The 22,542-nt window shown below is 39.5% G+C and overlaps 1 protein-coding gene across 1 annotated transcript in view; it reads left to right on the top strand.

Annotated features, from left to right (window-relative positions):
• Positions 1–22,542, top strand: part of NPAS3 (neuronal PAS domain protein 3) — a 741,990-nt gene that overhangs the window by 462,950 nt on the left and 256,498 nt on the right. The window contains exon 6 of the mRNA XM_019551125.1: positions 18,063–18,152. Coding sequence (XP_019406670.1) covers positions 18,063–18,152 — 90 coding nt within the window. The remainder of the gene's footprint in view (positions 1–18,062; positions 18,153–22,542) is intronic.

The following is a 22,542-nucleotide window of genomic DNA, read 5'->3' on the forward strand; positions in this document are numbered from 1 at the left end:
TACATACATGATTGGGCATTTAGATCGACCTAACCATGGTTCAGACGATCTAAACACCTGTATGGATGCTAAGCACTCTTGTAGTTGCTATAGCAGTTTTGATTTGTGATTTAGGCCCAGATTTGACCAACGTACCTAGTTTTCTGATTTCAACCTCAGCCTTTTAAGTTACATGGAACCACTTGGAAAACTTGGTTCTTTCTATTCTTTCATAGTTTGCTTCCAAAAAATTGGGTGATTTGTAGCCACTACTATTTCTCTTCAGACCCATCTGTCTGTCTTTCTCTCCCCCACCACCTCTCATTTTGTTTGTTGGGGTTCTGTTCTGTTACGTTGACTTTTCTTAAATTCACACCAGCGTTAAAGAAAAAAATCTCTTTGGACTGTATCTTCCCCTTCCCACACAAAATATGTGGATGACAAGTACTTATATGGAAACAACCACAGTCCTACTATGTAGAAATATCTGGCAATTCCTCATTTGGAGAATGGATTGAGATGGAGTATGGGGATTTCAAATTCTAGGAGTTAGAAATAAGCAGAACACAGCTAATTGCTATAGTTCTTGGTCCATGGATGGATCTAGGATTTTTGGAAAGAGGATGCAGATGGTGTGGTACATCATCACATAATATAACATATTTTTTTCTCCATCTAAAAAAGAAATTAGAAACTTTATTAATATGCTAGGGCCTAGGGCTATATTATTCTTTTTAAGACTGAAGCAAGAATATATATACCTTTATTGGAATGTGCATTAATTGCTATATTACATATTAAAAAACACAACGAACTACGCCAAAAAACTCAAAAGATGTTGTTTCTTTAGGCCTGTAGTCATTAGAGTTAAAAGTGTTTAAATTTAAATATATTAGATGTAATTTCAGATTCATAAAACAAAATCAAGCCTTCCTAAGCATCTTGACAGTGCATCTAATGCTTCACTGAAAGTTATTTCCACACCTGAGTGAATGTTTCCACACCTGAGTTAATGTTTATAGCTGGAGTTAAGGACAGTGTGTAGGGCTCTGAAATAGGACCTGCTCCATTACCAGGACCAGCTAACACACAGCAGAATTGCAAAAGAAAGAATAGCATAATCAATTGAACATTAAGACCATTAAAAAGAGAGGGCTGTTAATACTTGTGGAATGAAGAGTTTAGAAGGAATCACACAGATTATAATGAGCCATGACTCCCTTGTTGCTGGCTAAATAGAAGAACTGCTGCTGCTGCCCTGCCAGTGCCAGGCAGTTGATTTTAACTTTGAGTGGACCAGAAATAAAAGTGGGGGTGCAACTTGCACCCCCCACTTTTGTCCCTGCCTTGGTCTGTCAGTCCTGTTTCTGGGCACTTCACTTACAAAGCTTCTTCCAACTACTTCTTCCAACAGTATTTTAGACGATAAGGAGCAGGAGTTGCTGTTTCTCAGAGGACCTTTGGCTTCTGTGGTTTTTTCCTGCAGCAAAAAGTACAAGTATTAGAAAAGGCCATTCACTGTTCACAACTTCTGTATGGAACATCCCTATCCTCACCTGCCAGACCACATAGTTAGTCCCTTTGAGCCATTTACTCTTAGTAGTGTAAAGTGCCCTATACTGGCTCTGTGGAAGGAAAGGATGCTACTCCATGGCCATTCCTCCCCGACCCTTTGCTTCACCCACTGACCTCAGGTGATGTTCTTTCTGCCACACACCTGACAGCAGATGTGATCATGTTAGTATGTTCCTTGTTTCATTGAAGCTCTTCTAAACATCTTTCCAAATCCCTGAGTCATGACCACTGACCACAAAGCTCTATGTATTTATGCAGAATACAGCACTTTTATTTCCTTTTACATTTTCTGTTTTTTGCCCAGAATGAAATTCATCCTATGTTGTGTGTTTGCTATATATACACAACTCAGCTGTATTTCTATCCTTTGTATCAACATAAAATTCCCTTGTTCTATGTTTAGCTTGAATAATTACCAAACCATTTGCAATTAGAAGTCTGGGATGTGACCTCACACCAATTTATTCCTTTCCACCGTTTCTGTATTTAATACATTTCAGATACTGAAAATACCAAATCTTTGTCCTTTTTTATTTTGATGTTTATCAGTAATGGAAACATTCCAAAACAATCAGCCAAATACCTATGCTTTGTTCGTTTATTGCCTTCTCTGAAGATAAATTGACTGTACTCAACTCTCTTCAGCATTTTTCTTCACCTAGATATTATTGCCTTGTGCAGCCACCCCAAGGTGACTGTTATCACTTAATTAAATCCTTGCACGCTGGGAAGAAAAAACAACATTGTTCGTTCATAACCCCAAGGAGGTTTTTTTTTTTTTTTAAAGCCACTAAGCTTTTTTCCTGTTTTATTAACTTATTCCTGGCTACAACAAGACATACTTTGTTGATGAGCAAAAGGTTGTATTAGCTTTTTTATTTTCTGGGTAAACTTATCTATTCTCTGGGACGAAAGTGTGGGCATTACAACAAAGAAAAAACAATGGGATCTCTCCAAATCCTGTGATTCTAGTAAAGGTCTGTGTAAACATCGAGCTAGTAAAGAGAAACATGGGAGTAACGGAAAGGAAATGAGAAAATAAAATGCAAACATAAAATTGGAACAAGACAAAAAAGTAGGATGACGTGTGTATACGCAGGGAAAACTATTGCAGTGCTAAGGGAAAATTGGCATAAAGAATAGCCCTTTTGAAGAGGAAGATATATCAGAGCTCTTTATGTTACTGTCTAGGGCAGCATCTTTTTATTAGCCTCTCGGTTAATGTCCTCTCTCTGTCCATCGATTTTAAACTGTGCACAACTGAGATCTCGTTTTTTACCTTTGTGTTTTTCTTAGTGTGCAATTCTGGGCTGCCACATACTTGAAAATTATAAGAGGAAATATTGCAGATGAGCCATTCATCGAATGCGTTAGATCAGTGATCTGCTTTTATGTTGTTTTAAGCATAGCACTTGATATTAGGAAGTTCACTTGAAGCAGCGAGTTGCCAGTATATGTATGGTGATTTAGCTGCCTTTTAGCTCATTTCTAGTCCATTAAACGAAGGGCCAGAAAATAGGTTTATCTATTCTAAAATTTGGGCTCAAGCAAGCATACGTATTTGTTCATGATGCTAAATCATTTTGCCACCTGCTGTGTTCAACAACATAGCAAATGCTACTTAAAGCTGTAATATTTGCAAGAGCAGTTTTTATCATGGTATTATTTGTATGAAAAGCATTGCATTCAACTTTGTAATAGAAAATAGATTTTAAATAGTTGGATAATTAAGATTTTTTAATATTACCACTTGCTAAAGGTAGACTGTAATTAGAGTAGTTCATTGACGATATCGTGTGTACATAAGTGAACCACAAAATATAAAAACTTTTCTTAAGAGTCTAATACAAATCCATGAGGTATCATATATAACAAAAGCCAATCACTGAAATCTGTAGTCCGTGAAAGAGTTTCAGCCTTAAGTCCGGAATGCCCTGCTTCTGTGCATTTAACGTTTTCTTCCAGGCTGTTTTGAAGTTCTTAAAAATCAGAGCTATATTTTCCCATGTACTGGCCAAATTATTATTATCTAGTCAAATGTTGGTACTTAACACTAAACAAGCATCATCAGTAGATATCAGGGCATTTTATCAAGATGTGTAGTCATGGCTTCAGTTTCCAAATGTCTATTCACAGTATGTATGTAGTTTAATTTCTTTTTTCTTTTTTTAAATAATATCTAGAACCAAAATCTCTTGGTGGAACTACATGAATTGCAAGGCTTCATCCCAGTTTTCCCCAGGGTGCTTCCCAATCTGTCTGCCACCCAGGGTTTTTAACCAAAAAGCCTGTTTTTGGTTAATCTATTTTACCTTTGATGTCTGTTTCTATCTATTTTAAAAAGCCAATCAGCATGGTACTTTTCCTGTGGGGTGTTGATTTTGCTGCTTTGTTTTGGGAGGAGTTTTTTGGTATTTGTTTTGTGGCTTACCCTGGTTCCTTTTGGTTTTGGATTTTGAATAGATTAGAGGGGAAATCAAATTCTGAATTATTTTTGCTTTCGAGTGTCATATTCTGCAAACGCAGATTTTGATGACTTTAGTAAGAACTACACAAGTATATCACCGAACAGAAATTGGTCTTACAGCCTAGAGTTCCTTATTTTTTAAGTTTCAGTAGTATACAAATATGTATACTTCAGCTTGTTTTTTTAACTATATTTGGTTTTTGAAAATATTTCCCAGACAATTTTCTCTTCTTATTGATTCTCAGTTTGCAGTATTTGCAATATTTATTAGGTCCCACAGTTTTTGCAACAGACTGTGACATCATAGGTAAGGTTGTGATCTGAGTGCAGGATCAGACGTGGCTTGAAAAGAGTCTTATTCCAACGGAATGATCTGAATATCAAAGATGGACAGAAAAGATCTAATGAGATGCATGGTAAAAATCTGCTCTCTCAAAGTTTCTAGCAATACAAAAATCATTCTTTCATGGCCAAACACATTTTGAGTTTCTGAGTACCTCAGATACCTTATTTTCTTTTCCATTCAGTAGATTATTTTAAAATAACAGTAGTTAGTCACATATAACAAAGAAAGTCATCTCAAGCAAGTTGTTTTCATAAATCCTGTTTGTTCCATAAGGCTAGTGTGAGGTATAAGAAAATGCTTAAGACATGGTTCCAACTCAAAACCTGATTCAGAAGTCAAACTGAATTTCTTTAGATGTGCAAAACATTTGGTTATATTTCTGTGGCAGTTATTTTTTGTGCTTCTGCACTTTCCCATCTGCTTTGGAACCAGAAGTGTGGAAACATTGAGAAAACTGTGTTTCTTTTTCACTACAATATGACTAAAAACAGACCAAATGAATTCAGATAGGCTTAGAAGCTCTATAAAAGTTGGCTGGTTACAAAAAATATATTTCTATTTTTTCATTTCTTTTTCTGTTAAATGGAGAGAGCTGTTGCCAATTAAAACTGTAGCTTTACTGCAGTTTCAGTAAGTTGGGTGTCATGCTGATTCCCCCTTGGAAAGGGCAGTGATGCAAATTCTGACCTGGAGTTTCAGACAGCAGTGTGAAATCAGGGAGAATACCTGTTCACCTCTGACTCAGAACAGGTTTCATGCAACTGAACAAGAAGGAGGGGAACAAAGTGAAGAAGAAGCTACTAAGGAAAATTGATGCTTTGTTTTTTGGGGAATTTGTACTAAAAGGTAAAAGTTAACCTTTCACTTAACTGAGGCTGAGCCACCATGAACAACACAGGCAGCACCACTGGAGGAACTGCTAAAATTCAGCAGCAGAGGAGCAGTAATGTCAGTTATTCAAGTAGCCAGGACAGGAAAAAAAAAAAAAGCAGAAAATCACAACAACCTCCACAAGAAAGGAGTCAAGGCAGCTGACAACAACTACCTGAAATTTAGAAATTATGGCCCCACTTACACCCCGATGAAGCTGATGACACTACTTCCAGGCCCACAATTAAGCTTATATGTTCCTCTGCTGAGGGCATGGATGAAAAACCGAGAGTAAGGCAAGCGAGAACTCTGAATAACTGAAAGTGGGTCTCCATCATATAAAGTAGAGGTGTGGGGAAGGGAAAAGGGAAGATGGTAACAATGTTTAAGGCGTTGTAGTTAATGAAACTGAAGTTCAGAACTGTCCTTAGTTCTCTAAGGAAAGGAGGATCAAATTTGGATGGAAGGAAAGAAGTTAGCATACTTGGATCCTTGGCACCATACTTTAAAGCAGTTGCATCACATATTCCTTGGGGACAGACTTGAACTTGCGCAATTGTTACAAATTGGACTGAAACAGACAGTAACACTTTCGAGCAGTCGTGTCACTTCCTACTCGGGACAAAGAACACGGTGCACAGATTGTTGACATGTACAATAGCATTAGGGTTTGTTGTGTCAAGATTTATTTGGTGATCTTTAGGTAATTCTGTGTGTGGATTATTGGCATGCCAGTCAGCTACTGCAGTCCACTGTGTCAAGGAAGTCTCAAGAACCTTTTGATTCCCAGGTTATGGTACATTACACTGCAATTGCTCCAGGGAACCCCTTAAGGGGATATCATAACTGTGTAGTTGCTATGCGTGCGCACCAGCACCCTGTAATAAAAATCTATAGGAACATTTTCACATGGTTACTGTGCATGTACATAAACTACTTTTCTAAATGGATATATATATATGTAATAGTATGTGTGTGCATATATAGAATGGTAATGCTATATATAATATTGTACTCCTGGGTTGAGACCTTATATTCCAATCTTTTGCCTGTATTGTGTATATTTAATGGAAAAATTGTAAACCATTTTCTTACCTCTCTCCCCTCTCCTGTCCCCCCAAAGATAAGATTTTACAGGAGAAAAACAGACAGACTCTTAATTATAGAAGCACTTGTGGGTGCCACTATAATATAGTAATTTGTGTAAAAAGAGTATAAACCTTCTTCACTGAAAAAAGCTGTTCTGTGCTGTTAGTTGATATGCTTGAATTTATGCAAGTGTACTGGTAAACAGCAAAATCCATACTTATCTTTACCTATGCAGGCATTAAATAGTCGGTGAGTTCAGAAAAAAAATAGCAGCATTTCTCACAGTAGAGTGGCATAGGAGTCCTGTTGACAGCAAAGCAGCATACTCTCTCCTCACCTGGTGAAGCAGAAGTGGGAGGTCAGTACAGCAGGAGAGTGTTGTAGTGGTAAACTGACTTATCTTGAAATCATTCAGGACTAGGTTCCCAATTCCATCAGAATAACTGATCTTCTTGTAAAGGTGCATGCCTCCTTTGTGTGGAATATACAACTTCAAAATCCTTCAAGGCACTGAAAACCAATATAGAGATACCAGTTTTAAAAACATGTAGAACACTGAAACATTTGGTAATTACTTAGAGGTGGTATACCTATTCATGTAGGTACCAGCTGATTCCAGGAAATAAACTGTTTTCTTTTCCTGCTAGTATCATTGTATTCCTAGTATCCCTATGTCCTGTACTATTAACTAAACTCGTAAGAGAAAGGTAAATCCAAAAACAGGAGAGCCAAAAACAAACAAAACAGTTTAACAATCCTTTCCCTCAGTGGAAGTGTGGATTTCAGTTTGTCCAAACCAGATGATCAAAATGAAACTTTAAAAACTGTCAGACTCTGGATCATGATGGGCCAGATCCTCTCTGCATGGGCCTGGCCCATGGAGTCACAGAGATAGGTAAGGATAAATTGTCAGGTGGCAGTTATGATTCCTTGTTTCTGTAACTTAATATGCAACACCTCCTGAGTGACTCAGAGCAGCAAAAGAGATGCTTAATTTATGCTAGATGTGCATGGTCCCTAAGGAATTGTTAGAGTTGATCTCTAGGGCACGGTCTTCCCCCTCGCATCCAGCACCAGTGGAGTAGAGGAGAGAGCTGGTGCAGGAGCTGGCCCTGCTAACTTAATGCCAGCTGAGAGCTGATGGAATTCTCAGTTGTCCAATTACTGCCAGATTGTGAGTTCTTTGCACCTCTCGCTGAGATTGGAGGTAAGAAACTGGCCCACTATTTTTATATTTCATATTTTTAGAGATTTTTTTTACATGCTCTGTGTTAACATGCCTTCCAACAAACATCAACCTGTATCAGACAATCACAGACAAAAAATTCATTTCAGTTCTTCTGTAAGCCCGCCCCACTCTAGATATCAACATTGATCTTAAATAAATGAAATACGTTATACAATAACCTAATCCTGCTATTCACTGAGCATAAGCTCGCTACTGCATGTGCACTGGGTCACTGGCACCACATGCAGTAAACGATGGGGTAGGAACCTAATTTGAGCTAGCTCCATTTAAAGACCCCATTGTCTTGTCAGTAGGGATGCTATGTTAGCAGTATAACTACCTGTATACCAAATATTCTTTTGATTCTTTATTGATGGCAGACATTTACCTTACTCTGTACTTGCTTTTAGCACCTTTAAAAGATTCATCCACTCAGAACACAGTAACATGCAGCAGCCTACAAGCACACAGTTCGTACATGGATGAGGTAGTTCTGGTTGAACCTGAAATGCTTCTCTGTCCTAAATGGGTTACTTTGTTTCAAACTCAGAATTATTTAAAATTACACAAATAAGCAATGACCTCTGAATCATATCTGTAGCTGCAAAGCAGTCTATTAAAGGGAAAGTCTCTGCCCACTTGGTTCTGGGTGCAAGGTTTGGATTTTATAGCATCATCCTGTATCATGGTCGCTAAAAGGTTTTGTATCAGACGAATGTTTGTACCTTTTTAAATGCAAAAGCCACTGGAAACTTGAATCCTCTTGATGTAAAGCAAAGCCAGTCTGCAGGCAGGTAATCACTCAGCCTTGACTTGAAGGGACCACATTCTGAGGGCAAGGGCAAAGTAAAGCACTCTCTTTATGATAGATTTTATCCTGAATAGGTACTTTTGATTGTACGAGATAAGGAGTCAGCAACATATGGACTGCGGGCCAGATGCAGCAGGGACTTGCATGTACCCGTGCACATTTGCACTGGGAATGAGCAGAGAGTAGCAGTGCTGAGACTGAATAGCTGAAAGCTGTGTCCATGCCACTGCCACTTCTCTCTGCCCCCTCACCCCTTCCCCTGAGGCAGTGGCGTGAACACAACTTCCAGCCGGAGGAGAGCTCTGTTGCATCTGGGTTGGGTTGGGGGGGTGAGGGTGGGCAGAAGCAAGAGCACTGTGGAAGCAGCTTCTAGCTGCCCAACCCTGGTGTGGCTCTCCTCTGGCTGGAAGATGTGCTGGAGGATTGCTGCGTCAGGGCCGGGGAGCTGGAAGCTGCTTCTAGGCTCCTCCCATTCCTTGAGTGCATCTTCCAGTTGTGTGGCTCTGGCAGGGGCACACAGAAAGACCCCCCCATCACTACTGATGTGTCATGGAAGCCACTCGGCCCACATTGGACTGGAATCAGGTTATTCCCTTCTGCAAGTTGAAAAGGGTTGCTGGCCCTTGTACTAGACAGCATACAATTGCTTTGCAGCAGTCTGCAGTCCAAACAGCATGGTGCTTTGGGTAGAAAGCCCATCTGATTTAGGACTGTATGTTTAGCATGAACTGGCAATCTAGAGATGAAAGGTCAGCGTTTTAATACACAACTCCCACAAAATGAAATTATAATTGAGGCAGCCATGAATCCCTTTCTCAGCAGTCCCCACCCCCCCTTTTCCATTTAAATATGTTTTCTTCTATCTCATACCTTTTTAAGTATATATATATTTATGTGTTTATTTTACACTGTCTAGAATTTTCCAACAAGTAGCAAGGATTAAGGGATCAATGTGGTTTCATAGTATAAAAATGCCTTTAATGGAAGAATGCACAGTAATTATGCTGGTCAGCTAGATATAGGAAATATGCAAATAATTACATCATCCTCTCTCACAGGACATTCTATATAAAAAAAAATCAATTAGTATTTTCAATATGTTCCACAGGAACCAAAACATGTAAATGCATTTTCCCTATCTCATGGAGAATGTAGGAGTGACAAATTATATAATCCAATATTTGAGTGTCTCCTGCTACTGTATATCTGCTCATCTTCTAAAATGTTTTACTCAGTGAAGGTTGTCTGCTTGTATACCCTTCCTATCCTCTCCAAGATGTAAAACCATCCAAGAGCTTCAAGCCATAGAAGGTCACCAGACTATTAAAACCTTAATCCCATGGAAGCCTAACATATAAATTAAGATAACGTATCCAGCCATTTGACTTCCACTGTGTTAGCATGTACTGCATTAGACATCAAACTGTTCCTAACAAATAATTTTAGCCCCAAACACCCATATCAGTATCTCCTAGCCAGCTGTCTTCTATTTAAAGACCATTATTAAAAGGCAACCAATTTAGATCAGTTGGACTAGGGACAGACATTCACAAAGCCAGAGCCTGAATTGGTCAAAGAGCAGTTTAATTCCTCCTTGTCCCACTGGCAAGGACCCAAGCCAGGTCTGCTGGGTGCCCGCCCATCACTACTGCAGTGGCAGGCCGGCATGTCCCCTGAGGCAGAAGGGGCAGGGAGGGGGGTTATTACCCCATCTACCCCCACCACCCCTGGGGAACCACAGCCAGGTCTGCCTGCCCCAACTGGCATTGCCACCACCCCTTGTTTGGGGCAAGCAGCAGAATAAGCCCCTTGCTGCCCCCTCCACTGAATGCCAGAGGAAGAGGGAATTACTCTCTACCTAAGGGGTGCTGCTGGTGGGCATCTGGCTGCACTTCTGCTCATCTGCTGCAGTGGCAAGGGGACAGGGCCTTTGATGGGGGCAGCAGCCCCTGTCATAGTGTCAGGGAGTGTAAGCCCCTTCCCAGAGGGGGGGCCCTGCTGTAGGGCAGGCGGAGCACCGGGGCTCAGAGGGGGCCAGAGCCCTCCAAGCCACCACCACGGTCCGCAGCAGCTTTCCTTGCCCTTTAGTGGAGCCCTACGACGGGAAGAGGCTCACGATCTGGGAGACCATGCCAGGTGCTCTGACCTTCATCACTGTTGCTCCCCCCTCGCCACCACAGCGGCTGGTTAGGGGCAGGGCCAGATGCTGGCCAGCAGGGCCCCTTAGGCAGGGAGCGGGGTTATTCCTCCCTTTGCCCCCAGGGAACCTCAGCGGGGTCTGCCTGCCCTGGCCACCACTGCCACTTACTCTCTGCCTGAGGCAAGCAGTGGAATAAGCCCCCTCCTGCCCCTCTCCCTCCAGCATTCAGCAGAGAGGGCTTATTACATTGCTTGCCCCAGGCATGGAGTGTGTGGCAGCAGCAGCCACAGCAGGCAGACCCCACTGCAGTGCCCCAGGGTGAATGGCGGGAAATAACCCCACTCCCTGCCACCTGTCTAAGGGGCCCTGACAGCCAGCCTCTGGCCCCACCTCTGCCCAGCTGCTGGAGCAGTGAGGGGAGAGTGACCTTGATGGGGCCAGCCCCTGTCATGGTTTCCCCAAATGCAAGCCTCTTCTTGGTGTGGGGCCCTGCTGCGGGGTGAGAAAAGCTGCTGCGGACCATGGCAGCAGCAGCGGCTTGGAGGGCTCTGGCCCCCTCCTAGCCCCAGTGCTGCCGCACACAATCTGCTGCAGCTCTGCCCACCCCGCAGTGGGCCCCCCCCACCAGGAGGTGTCAGTCATGCTCCCCAACACTATGACAGCAGCTGCTGCCCCCATCAAGGGCCCTGCCTCCTTGCTGCTGCAGTGGCTGGGTAGAGGCAGGACCCCTTAGGCAGGGGACAAGGACGGGAGTTATTTCCTCTCCCTCCGGCATTTGGTAGAGGGGGCTTCTTCTGCTGCTTGACACAAACAGCGAGCAAGTGGTGGTTGGGGTGAGCAGACCTGGCTGCAGTTCTCCAGGGGCAGTTGGGGTAGTTGGGGGAATAACCCCCACTCCCTGCCCCCTCTGACCTAGGGTCCACACCAGCTCTGTGCTGCAGCAGCAAGGGTGAAGTGTCCAGCAGACACAGCTTGGGTCCTTGCTGGTGGGACAGGGAGCAGGGAATTAAATCCCCCTCTGGCAAGAGCCCCATCCCTGCCTGCTCCTGCTTGTCCCTGCTTGGCTGGGAAGCAGAGGGGTGGGGCCAGCCCTGCTCTGCTGGATCAGAGAGCCCATCCCAGAGAGGGTGCTGGGATGCTGGGGGGCTCTGGTTTAAGTTAAACCCAGCAGGGGGTTCTGGGACAGACATTGCACAAACCAGTTTGAGCTCAATCAGTTAAGCCTGATAGTACATTCAATCAAATTTATCTCAAACTGGTTTGGCCATTTTGAAACTGGTTTATGTGCACCTGTTCTGTTACAGGTTTAAACCAGTTTATGATTGCTTGAACTGGTTTATGTGTAATGTCTGTCCCTAGCCCTAATGAACAATAAGCATATAACTTAGCAGAGATATGTGGTATATTGAACAACAATTCCAATATTTCACTAAGGAAAGTTCACAAAAGTACTTAAAATCATTAGATGTCTGTCACTCAACTGAAGTTCATCAGTTGTTTCCTATGATTTGACCTTGATAAAGGTATCTGTGTGCATTTAACCAGTATCATTTATCCTCTGTAGGGACGATACATAATGGGTGCAAGTCTTCCATTCAGGTATTTTTGAAGACTCTATTTTACTCCCTTTTTAAATTAGTATACCAAATTTTCAATGAGTCTCATAGATTTTAGAATGCTATTTTTCTTTCATGCAGTTGGGATGGGATGGGTTGTGCAGCAATTTACAGCAGTGTTCTAGTAGAAATTAAAGTTGAATTACAATCCACAGGCTTGAAGGCCCCAAAGACCTTTCAGCATTTTCACATATACAAAAAGGGCCACATTCTTAATCTTTGATTTTTCTTGAACTCTTAGAACTCTGAGATTTTTAGTCCTTACATGATTATCTGGCTCAGTTTATTATCAGTAAATATGTCTGTGAATACAGCATCATAACCTTGCAGTCAGTTTTTAGCTGTTATCCTTGCATGTAAATTTCTGGTTTTCTCTTTATACCCTGTGCTTTATAACTGATCCTGGTAAGAGACCCTTGAACAATATTTTTTTTTTCTGGTAATGCCTCCTCATACCATCACTTAGTATTTTGGTTGCACCAATTCTCATGGCCCAGAAATTTGGAGGGAATTGACAAGATCTGTCATGCAACCTTTTGCCACTTTTTTCATAGTCATGAAGAAGTTTCCTGAAGATAGATTGGTTTATTTTAGGACATTTCCCTGTCATAATAAATTTCATGCAGTCTTCTTGTCCACAACAGCAAAAAAGCAAGAGGGAGCCAAATTAGTAAAATGGCACCAGAGCTTACTCTGACCATGATTTTTGAGTTTGTCCTCTTACCTCACCATTTTTGTTGCCAGGTGTGTGTCACTATCTCAGAGCTCATGCTTAATATAGTTCATTACACTAGACAAGTGGGAAAATGGTATTAATACAAGAGTTGAAAATGAGTTCTATGGCAGTTTGATTTTGCAACTGGAAAGGATTTACATTGTGCACAAAAAGGACTCAGAGAACAAGGAGCACTACAGCATCTTCTAGTACCCATACCTTTCTTTCTTTTATTTGGGATTTGTTTCTTCTCAGGGAAAGAAAACAGAAGTTCATTAAGAAAACTGTTAGAGATTTCTTTAAGTTAATAAATATTCAAAACTGCCTGTGTGCATCAGATACTGTGGACATAAAGTCAAATTTCCAAGGATAACACTTCTCTTTTCACATGATTTAATTATAAAAGCCCAAGGCACAAGTTTGTTACCATTTTTTTCCCCTGCATAAGCAGTCATGCTTTGGTAAGTTTGTTGGTGTTACTGCAGAATGTTACCTTAATAATGATAGCGTGGTAGGTGGGCATTACAGCCTTAAAACTGATTCCTCTTAGCGTGCTTCGCTGTGCTGTTGTTGTATATCTACTGCGTTTTAAGGTCTCTGTCCACTTTTCACCTACAAGGAGAATGCCATTTTTAAATAAAACTTACCCTTATCCACTGTAAATTTGTGCTATTTTGTAAAGATCTTTTGCAGGATGGTTTTTTCACAATTATGTGTTTATTACAAGATGGGGAACTGTTTGCATAGCTGCATATTGGTTGAATCCAATACTATCTCTCTTTATAACAGTAAAATATTTGAGCTGTTATTGAATGCTATATGTCTAATTGGTGACAAGCATTGTGTTCAAATTAATGCTTAGCTCCAGTTATAATATCATTATGTCATAACAGTGAAAAATTCTAATTAAGATGATCTGTTTGCCAGGAAAAAGTTTAGTATATCAATTAATCTATTTTATCAGGGGTGAGCAGTTTTCCCCCCCGATCAGAGCCTGAATTATGAGCAAAACATCACAGATGCATGCTGCATTGGACAAGGAACACATGCGTGCATTTAAATCATGTATATCTTACTTTTTTACTGATGTAATTGTGAAATATGTTCTTTTTGCATTCATAATTAGGGGGTGGAACAGATGGTGAAGGCTGAGTTTAAAATAATCTGTCATTAAAATAACCTAGCCTACTGGTAATTCTTCACTCTAACTGGAGTTTAGGTCAGGGTAACAGGGTTTTTTGCAGTGTTGGAATACACTAGAAGGAGCTAGGGACTCCATGGGAAATATGATATATGAGGATATTTTCCAGAAGGACACTGTGTAGTAAGATTTCAATGTATGAAATTTGATGGTAGTGAGAATATGCATAAATAGAAGGGACACAATTCCTCTGACAAATATAAATCCTTTTAGCACCATTCATTACATAGTAGCATATTCAGTCAGAGTAGTAGAGTTAATTTCATATACTGCAAGGAAATAACCACAATTTGACAAATACAATATAAGGAACTCAGTGTTTGGGGTTAAAAACCCATGTCCTAAATTTGCCACATTCTACTAATATCTGTGGACAATACATTATAATTATTTGCATTATTTAGAGGTGCTGTAGCTATTGACTTTTACATCTAAGTCTCACTTCTTTCATATTTACTACATAGACTTACAGAGCTCTGACAAAGGAAATCTCATATCAATCCTGCCTGGCGAGCTTAGAACTTTTCTTAGTAATAAGAATACTGTCTCGATAGATCCTTGCATGTCTTTAAAACATTTATTTTAGTGTTTCCTTCACAATTTTGTTTCCTAACTGCTTTGAAGAAAGCATATAGATTTCAGCATGGTATTATGATAAATCTTCTCGAGGAGGGGCAAGCATTAACATTTGTGTCGGTTCTTTTTCATCTTAATCCAACCTTCGTTAATAATCACAAAATTCTACATAGTGGGTAAGAAGATGTAATTAACACTTTGACCCCAGAATCTTAATTGGCGCCTGTTGAAAACAGTGGGGCAGTTTAAAAAAAATTAAAAAGTAGCCTGTGGTGATTGAAACAGCATAATACATAATGGTTTTCTCAAATCAAAAGTCCTGTGAAACTTCAGATTTAATCACATTTTGCGCACTACCAATACATATGTGGTGTCTTAAAACTGCATTGCTTGCAGCTTTTTCTTTAATCCAGGGTCCCCGAAATTTGCCCACCTCAGGGCTACAGCAGCAGCTTTTGTGAAGCCCCACTACTAAGCATAGCATGGCAGCTAGTGTCAGTTAAAAAGGGGGTATAGTTCAAGACTACATAGCCAAGTCCACCATTTTGATCCATGTGGCCTCTGCTTTGATGAAAATGGAGCATTTTATGAAATCCCTCTAGTCTCTGCAAGCCCTGACTCTGTATTAAAATTGACAGTGGCTCTGGACTGTAAACCTCTGTCGATCACAACTGCAACACAGGTCACACTTGCCTTTGATCTACAGTGAATCTCTTTAGAAATCCTGTCTTTGGAAGTTACGCTCTGGTCTTTGTTTTGAAAAAGAGATTTACATGAGATTGAAACCAGTATTTTTTTGTAAGTGTTGTTCTGTGGTTGGTCACATAACTCAAATGATACTTCCAAAATATTTCCTCAGTCGGCAGTATATGTGCATCATACTGTGATGTCAAAAGCTCTTCTACAGGACCCAATTCCCCCATTGTTTAAAGGCTGACTCTGTCTTGGTGCACACAAAGGACACAGGCTTTATGAAAAATTGAAAAATTTCAACACGCATTACTTAAATAATAAATATTCATAAATAATACCTATGAATAGCAAATGAGACAGCCCTTCAGAAACACTGTTTGACCTGTATAAGGAACAACAACATTGGTACACGGGTGCTCAGTCCTTATCTGCTCTCTTATATTTTTAGGATGAACTGGCAGGTATTGGAGGGTTGGGTTTTGTTTTACTTTGGGGTTGATTAGTTTTCCACTTAAAAACTGTACTTGTCTTTTCCTTCCATTTCTTTGGAGTTTGCTCTCACTGGCTTGCATTTCAGGAATAGAAGTAGTTAACAGCTTAGTAAACAAAGAGGTGCTTACTTTTTCAAAAATTGAGTAGCTCCACCTTACTTTTAACTGGTTTTGCTCTATGCACTGTTTCAAAAGCTTAATTCTATTAGCTTTCATACACAAGCATAACTTGTAAGGAAATGTCAGAAGAGATAAAATAGGAAGAGGAGAGCATGTATCCACCCTAGTAGGTAGAATGAAGTAATTCTAATGGCACTTAAGGTGACCGGTAGGCAAGAGAGAGAAAAAGGACTTGTGGGGTATATTCCATGGCACCACCTGTCTATGCTACCATTTTTGGTAGAGAGACATGCACCAAGAATAATCCTATGGCCAGAAAATTATTAATTCTTACTGAGTTTTTTTTCTAGTATCACATAGATGCTTTCACCACTATACATTAGTAGATCCACTTCTTGAATGGAACATGAAACAGAGTCTCTAAAAAAGCCTAAGGTTAAGCAAACTTGCTTTTCTATCTTTGTTTTACCAGGGAAAGTTTGAAAGGTTATGACACTGGTAATAGTAGAAGAAATATTAGAGAATGATGGAAATCAAATGTCTGAGATTTTGTTTTTGTCCTTGATAGGTCAAAATTTGAGCTCCACCATTCCTTATTTTTTTACCTGTTATTGATGTTAGAATTCACAGAACCCATGTTAATCGTTTGGAAAAAAAAAATGATGGTGATTTATAAGATGCCATAAATGGCTTGCATAATATAAATGTTTTACATGAACAAAGTCTATGTAGATTTACATTTTTATTAATTCATAAATATAAATTAGACAGTCTTTCTTTAATGCAGTATCTTACCAAGTGTTTGTTTTCTAATGTGTGGCTTATTCTTTTGAGAAAACACAGATTTTTGAACTAATTCCACCACCTACTACATCAGAGAGGGGTGAACACTTGCCAAAGTCAGCTTCTGACCAGCAGTGTGTTAGAAATTAATCAAGAAGCAGAGGAATCAAAACATTTAAAAGCCTCAGAAATCACTGCTGTGTATTTGAAAGAGAGCAAAATTATTACAGTGACTTTGGCATCGTATTATTTTCTCTAAATTTGTGTGTAACTTTATTATATTGTTCTTCCACAAACTTGTTCATCTCAAATGTAATGTAATTACATTTTTGCTTTACCTATACATTTATCTGAGCTTGAATTCAGGCTGTTTCTCAGTTCCCAAAGTCTGTTAGTATCACTAGTCTCCTTTATTGTGTAACTTTACATACACAAAAAATACACACACTTGCCAATAGTCAGCCTCATTAGAGGTGTAAAACTAAAGAAGTATACAGTGTCTGAAATGCAGTATATTCGCAGTGAAGATTTATTCCCATTCTTATTGATATATTTTCATCTTGATGTTCAGTAATTTACTCCATGTATAAAATTTAAGCCACAGCCCTTTGTTTACTAACTGCAGACCTGTTCCAGAAGCTACACATCAATGCACATAGTCATGCCTTGATTTTTGTGGTTACACTGGAAGCCAGATCTAAAGACTTGCACGTCAGAATAAAATTGAATCTACAGGTTTACTTGGAAAGGATGGAATTCATAAGATTTCTATAGACCCAAGCTGTAAATGTCTTTGACAGTAATCTGTTGATTGGCTTTGTTTGTTCTCCCACAAAAGGTGTCAGTGTGTGTGTGGGTGTAATTCTCGATTAATTAACAAATTATTGAGGTCCATAGTGGTTCAAGTGGTATTATGAATTTGTTTTCTCTTGCTCAGTTTTTGGAAGAGGGAATTCCCTTCTTGCTACTGTACTTTTCAGTTTTGTGCTCTGCATAGTGTTCATTGTAGGATGGCTTGTTTTGCCCACATAATTTTTTTCACCCAGAAAGATTGAAGTATATTTTCAGAGGGCGGGGGCTTGTTATTTCTTGTTTCATGCAGACAAGAATAGATTTCACACAATACATGGCAGATGTAAGGAAGACAAAAAGCTATCATACTTCAGAATATGCTAGTGTGCTCTTCCTATATATATATATAAAAGAATGCTATATGAATTCTATGAGGATACGATTTAAAAAGATGCATAAAAGATAGAACATCAGTCTCAATTTATTGTGTGGTGCCATTGTTTTAATCTGTTTCCATTTTAACATCTATCAGTCTATTCATTTGGGTTTTGTTTTGTTTTTACTCTGCAGTCCCTGGATGGATTTGTATTTGCACTAAACCAAGAAGGAAAATTTTTGTACATTTCAGAAACTGTCTCCATCTATCTAGGCCTATCCCAAGTAAGTAAAAATTTTAGATTCTAGAATGCAATTGTGTGCAATGTACTCCTCTTCTTTCCATTCTTAAAGTCATGATAATCTTTTTTGCCACCTTTTGTGTGAATTACTGAATTCATTTTTTTAACGGCAGCATCTGGTTCATCCCAAAAAGTATTTGAGAAGTATATGTGTCAGTATTGAATGTTCAGGTAAAATAAACTTGGCCCTGAAAACTTTTTTGCCACAAAAGATCATTATTAATTTATTGGGAACAAATGAAGTTTCTTTTCTCAGTTGTTTTGAACTTTAAACCTCTGTACCTGATAGGAAAGGGACACACTAATAGTACTTCCCTTGTGTCCTATTACTGGATGTTTATGGAGTACCCTGCATTATCCTGGGAGCTGACACAATGACAGGGAGTCATTTGGAGTCAAGAAATGCTGAAAGAAACCATTAAAATGTCTTGCAGGGAGGGTTCCAACAAGGACATATTTTGCTGCTTTCACAAATGTTCGCTAATCTGAAAAGACAAATTCATAAAATATAGCAGTTTGATTATTTAGAGTTTAATTGCTGACATCTGTTTGTCAGAGGTTAAAAGGATAGGAAAAGGGAAAAGTTGCTTGTTGTTGCTTATTGCTAATCCTGCTGCATTCAGAGGCTTCTAGCTGAAATAGCTCCATTCTATTTAGATTCAGAAATTCAGCAGAGAGTTTTTGCATGATGATTTGCCAAGTAGGATAATCTACCTCTCGTGCAGTCACCCTGAGGAGATAAAAATTGAGATAATGTTTGTTTCTGCTCTTTTAAATGGGAACCCATACTGAACTTGTTGCTTGACTAAGCTGACACAGCTCTGAGGACTCAACTTTTAGTACTGGAACCTTTCAGGCACCTAGTGATTTTTCTGTACCCTGGCTAAATAAAGAAAGAGACTCTGTAATAATGCATAGGTCTATTTTAGCATTTTTGCTGGGGAAAAAAACATATTTTAAATGTTATTGTTGAGAATTGGAGTAAGTGTTCATTTACTCCTAAAAGAACATACCAATATTTGGATAAAATACACTGTAATTGTGTTTTCTAATGGCTTTAGTAAACCCAGTGATAGACCTAGAAACAGAGCTCTTGCTAACTCAATATTAGTATTCTTGTCTCTCATTAAAATCCCTAGTTTTGTAATAGGCTTTAATCCCTGCCTTAATCTGTTTGGGAGCTAGTATCAAGAATCTCACATTTTGAAACTGGTGCACCACCATGTTGCTAATACACTAAAGGATCAGAACTTTAATGTTTATTATTGTCTTATGCTCATATTAATCTGTTTTATGCATAGTATCCAACAAAGTTTAATAAGCCAGTAAAGAAGAAGGATGAATAATTAGTTTAAGCAGGTAAATGCTAATTAGGGAACTCCTGAAAGGCATCCATTATACACTAGCTTAAAACAAATTTTACAGCCCTGGTTAGTGGTGTAATCCAAATTCTGTCAAGGCAACTGCATTTTCTGTAATTGAGATGTGTATGTTTGCTTTGCATAACAGATGGCTCTGTATGCTTAGACTGATAGCTAGGAAAATAATAATTGCATTATTCTGGCCAAAAGAATATTAGCTCTTGGGTTTTGGCCATTTCAGTCAGTCCTCCTGCCAGCACAGCATATGCACATATATGGATTGGATTTTCAAGGAAATTGATGCATCTGGAATAGTGTGGCCATCTGAAATATCATCTGTTCAAGAAAAATTTGGCTTTAACCCTATGCTAGTCTCTTGTTAAAAGCATTTTCTTCTACAGCTTTTTAACTGTAATACTTTAGAAGTCAATTCTTCCTCTAAACTTGTTTCAAATTACTGAGACTTTATACTTCATCTTTATCTATATATACTTTTCAAACAAGTGTCCAGATGAATGAGGCAATTTTATAGGCATGTTACAGCATTTGATGTGTATCAGTGCAAACCTGTCTTTGCACTTATTAATCAAGGTATTTGTGAAAAAAAGGTCATTGAAAACTTAAAGCCAAGATTGAGATCTTTAACACCATAATAAGGAAAATGCTGAGGAACTGATATAGCCATTAAATATGTCCGGTTCCAGTTGATGTCCCAACCTAATCTTTGTTTGAGACAGTAGTAATGTATTAAATACTGAATAAGTAGAGATGGTGTATACAGTAGACAACCCTTCCAGTTTTTTCAGTAGTCTCCCTGTAAGTGCTGTAATACTTGCTGTAATAGCTTATAGATGCATCACTAACACTGCAAAAAAAAAAAAGAAACTGCAATCATGCACACTAAATTAAGCATTCAAAAGCTTTATTTGTTACAAAAAGAACTGGCAAAAACATCCATATAAACAATTCTCAAAGTACAAAGAAAATGCTAATATTTCACAACAGTGATTTCAAAATAGTCCAAAGTGAGGCAGTCATTATTGGTAGGTTGCTATTTTATTGAAATCTGGTATATGATAAAGTTGGCAAGAACCAGCATTAATGGGATATGAACATGTAAAATATGTTGCCTCCATTTCTTTTCGTTGTATACATAGCTTTTAGGTAAACAAAGCTGACTTCCTAGCATGAGGTTTGCTGAGGTCAAATCTGTATGGACTATAACCTATAGACACTTTCTGAGAAGTCTAAAACATTCCATAATGTAAATTCCAGGTTTCTTGTATTGATTGCTCATCTTTGTGTCTGGCATATGTGTTTCTCTGCATAGACAACATTGTCCTTGTTATCCCTTTTTAATTACTAGCAATGAAAATAAGGTTTTATGTGTTTAGAATCAAGAAAAAAGTCAAGTCCATCTAAGGGAAAATAGGTGACTTTGGCTGAGTTCTGAGCATGAACATAGAGTATTTTTTGGCAAACCTGTTTTTTTCTTGCGTGTACTTTGAGGGATAGTGGTTCAAAAAAACAGTCTGATGTTCTAACAGAGCTTCCAGACTAGTAAGAAAGAAATCTGATAAAACTAAAAGGCACTTATATACGTACCAGATGTCTGCTGCGACGTGTGCTAATTAGCACACGTCGGAGCAGACTTGATTCACCGAGTCTGCCGGAGCATGTTAATTAACGTGCTCCAGCAGCCCCCATGTCATGTCTGTTCAGCATCCCCACACTTCAAAATGGTAGCAGGGGCAGTTGAACTAAAGATTGTCGAATGAGCTTTAGTTCAAGTGCGCCTGCTGCTATTTTGAATCATGGGGATTCTTAATAGGCATGACGCTGTGGGTGCTTTAATTAGAGTGGCTCTTGGAACTGCTCTAATTAAAGCACCCCCTCTCCCCCCACCCTGAAGTATCTGTATAGCCACCCAACATCTCTGGATCGTGGTTCCCAACTTTTTTAGACTCAAGGCACCCCTCCTTAGACTCTGGATACCCCTTGGAAAATATTAGTTCTTAACTTTGACTCATTTTTGCCTACACAAAAATAAAAGAGCAATCCCTCTGTTGCAAAGAACACAGAAGTACCATAACAGGGCAGGGTGTTTTTAACACTGTGGATTCCTATTTGAAATCTCTGGATCTATCTTGTGAATCATGTTTACGCACCTGGCAGAGGTCACGTTGCATGGGGTGTCAAGACGCCCCAGGGTGCTGAGGCATCCTGGTTGGGAATCACTGCTCTAGAGGCTGACTGACGTGATGACAATAAGGTTCCATATGACACAGTCTGGACCAACTTAACAATAGGCATGTCTGTCTACAGGATACATTTACTGCTCAGTTGACTTAGTAAACTGTGCAGTAAACATGTCAGCATCTACACATGCACCTCTGTTAGGTTAGAGTAGATTAATTTACTCTGCAGCAGGATAGTACTTTTAAATATAAGTAGTATCTTGCTGTGGCACAAAAAATCTCCACAGCATTACATGTGTAGACACTGTGGTGGCTGGCTGAGGCACCAGGGTATTTCAGTGTGGAAGCTGCCTGCTGGCTAGCTCCACAGTGGAGTACCCTTGTGCTCCAGCCAGCCCCTCCACAGCCTGAGCCGAGCCCCCTGCCAGCCAGGGATGCTCCAACCCAGCTGAACATGTTGTGCCTGGTAGCAATAAATTCTAAGCTCCGGAGTTTATTGCTGCACATTAATAGGCATGTGTAGACACACTCAGTAAAAGCTATAGTAAATATACTTTTCTGATATTATGGGCAGACAAACGCCTAAACATATGTGGGTTTCAATGTTTAATCTTCTGACTACTGCTAGCCAAGAATTTTAAGTTAGTTGAATTTTAGAATTCATTTTTTAGAGTGGTCCTCCCAGAGCAGTCCACCATGGAATTGCTTTCAGGACAGTTTCAGAGAACACTAGATATATGTTTATGTCAGACAAAAAGACACAGTGGTAGTAGACAGTGAAGACAGTGAGAAAGAAGAGAGTACAATAAAAGCT

The sequence above is a fragment of the Crocodylus porosus genome, unplaced genomic scaffold (assembly GCF_001723895.1).
Source record: "Crocodylus porosus isolate Cpor-Errol unplaced genomic scaffold, CroPor_comp1, whole genome shotgun sequence".
Classification (NCBI taxonomy): Eukaryota; Metazoa; Chordata; order Crocodylia; family Crocodylidae; genus Crocodylus; species Crocodylus porosus.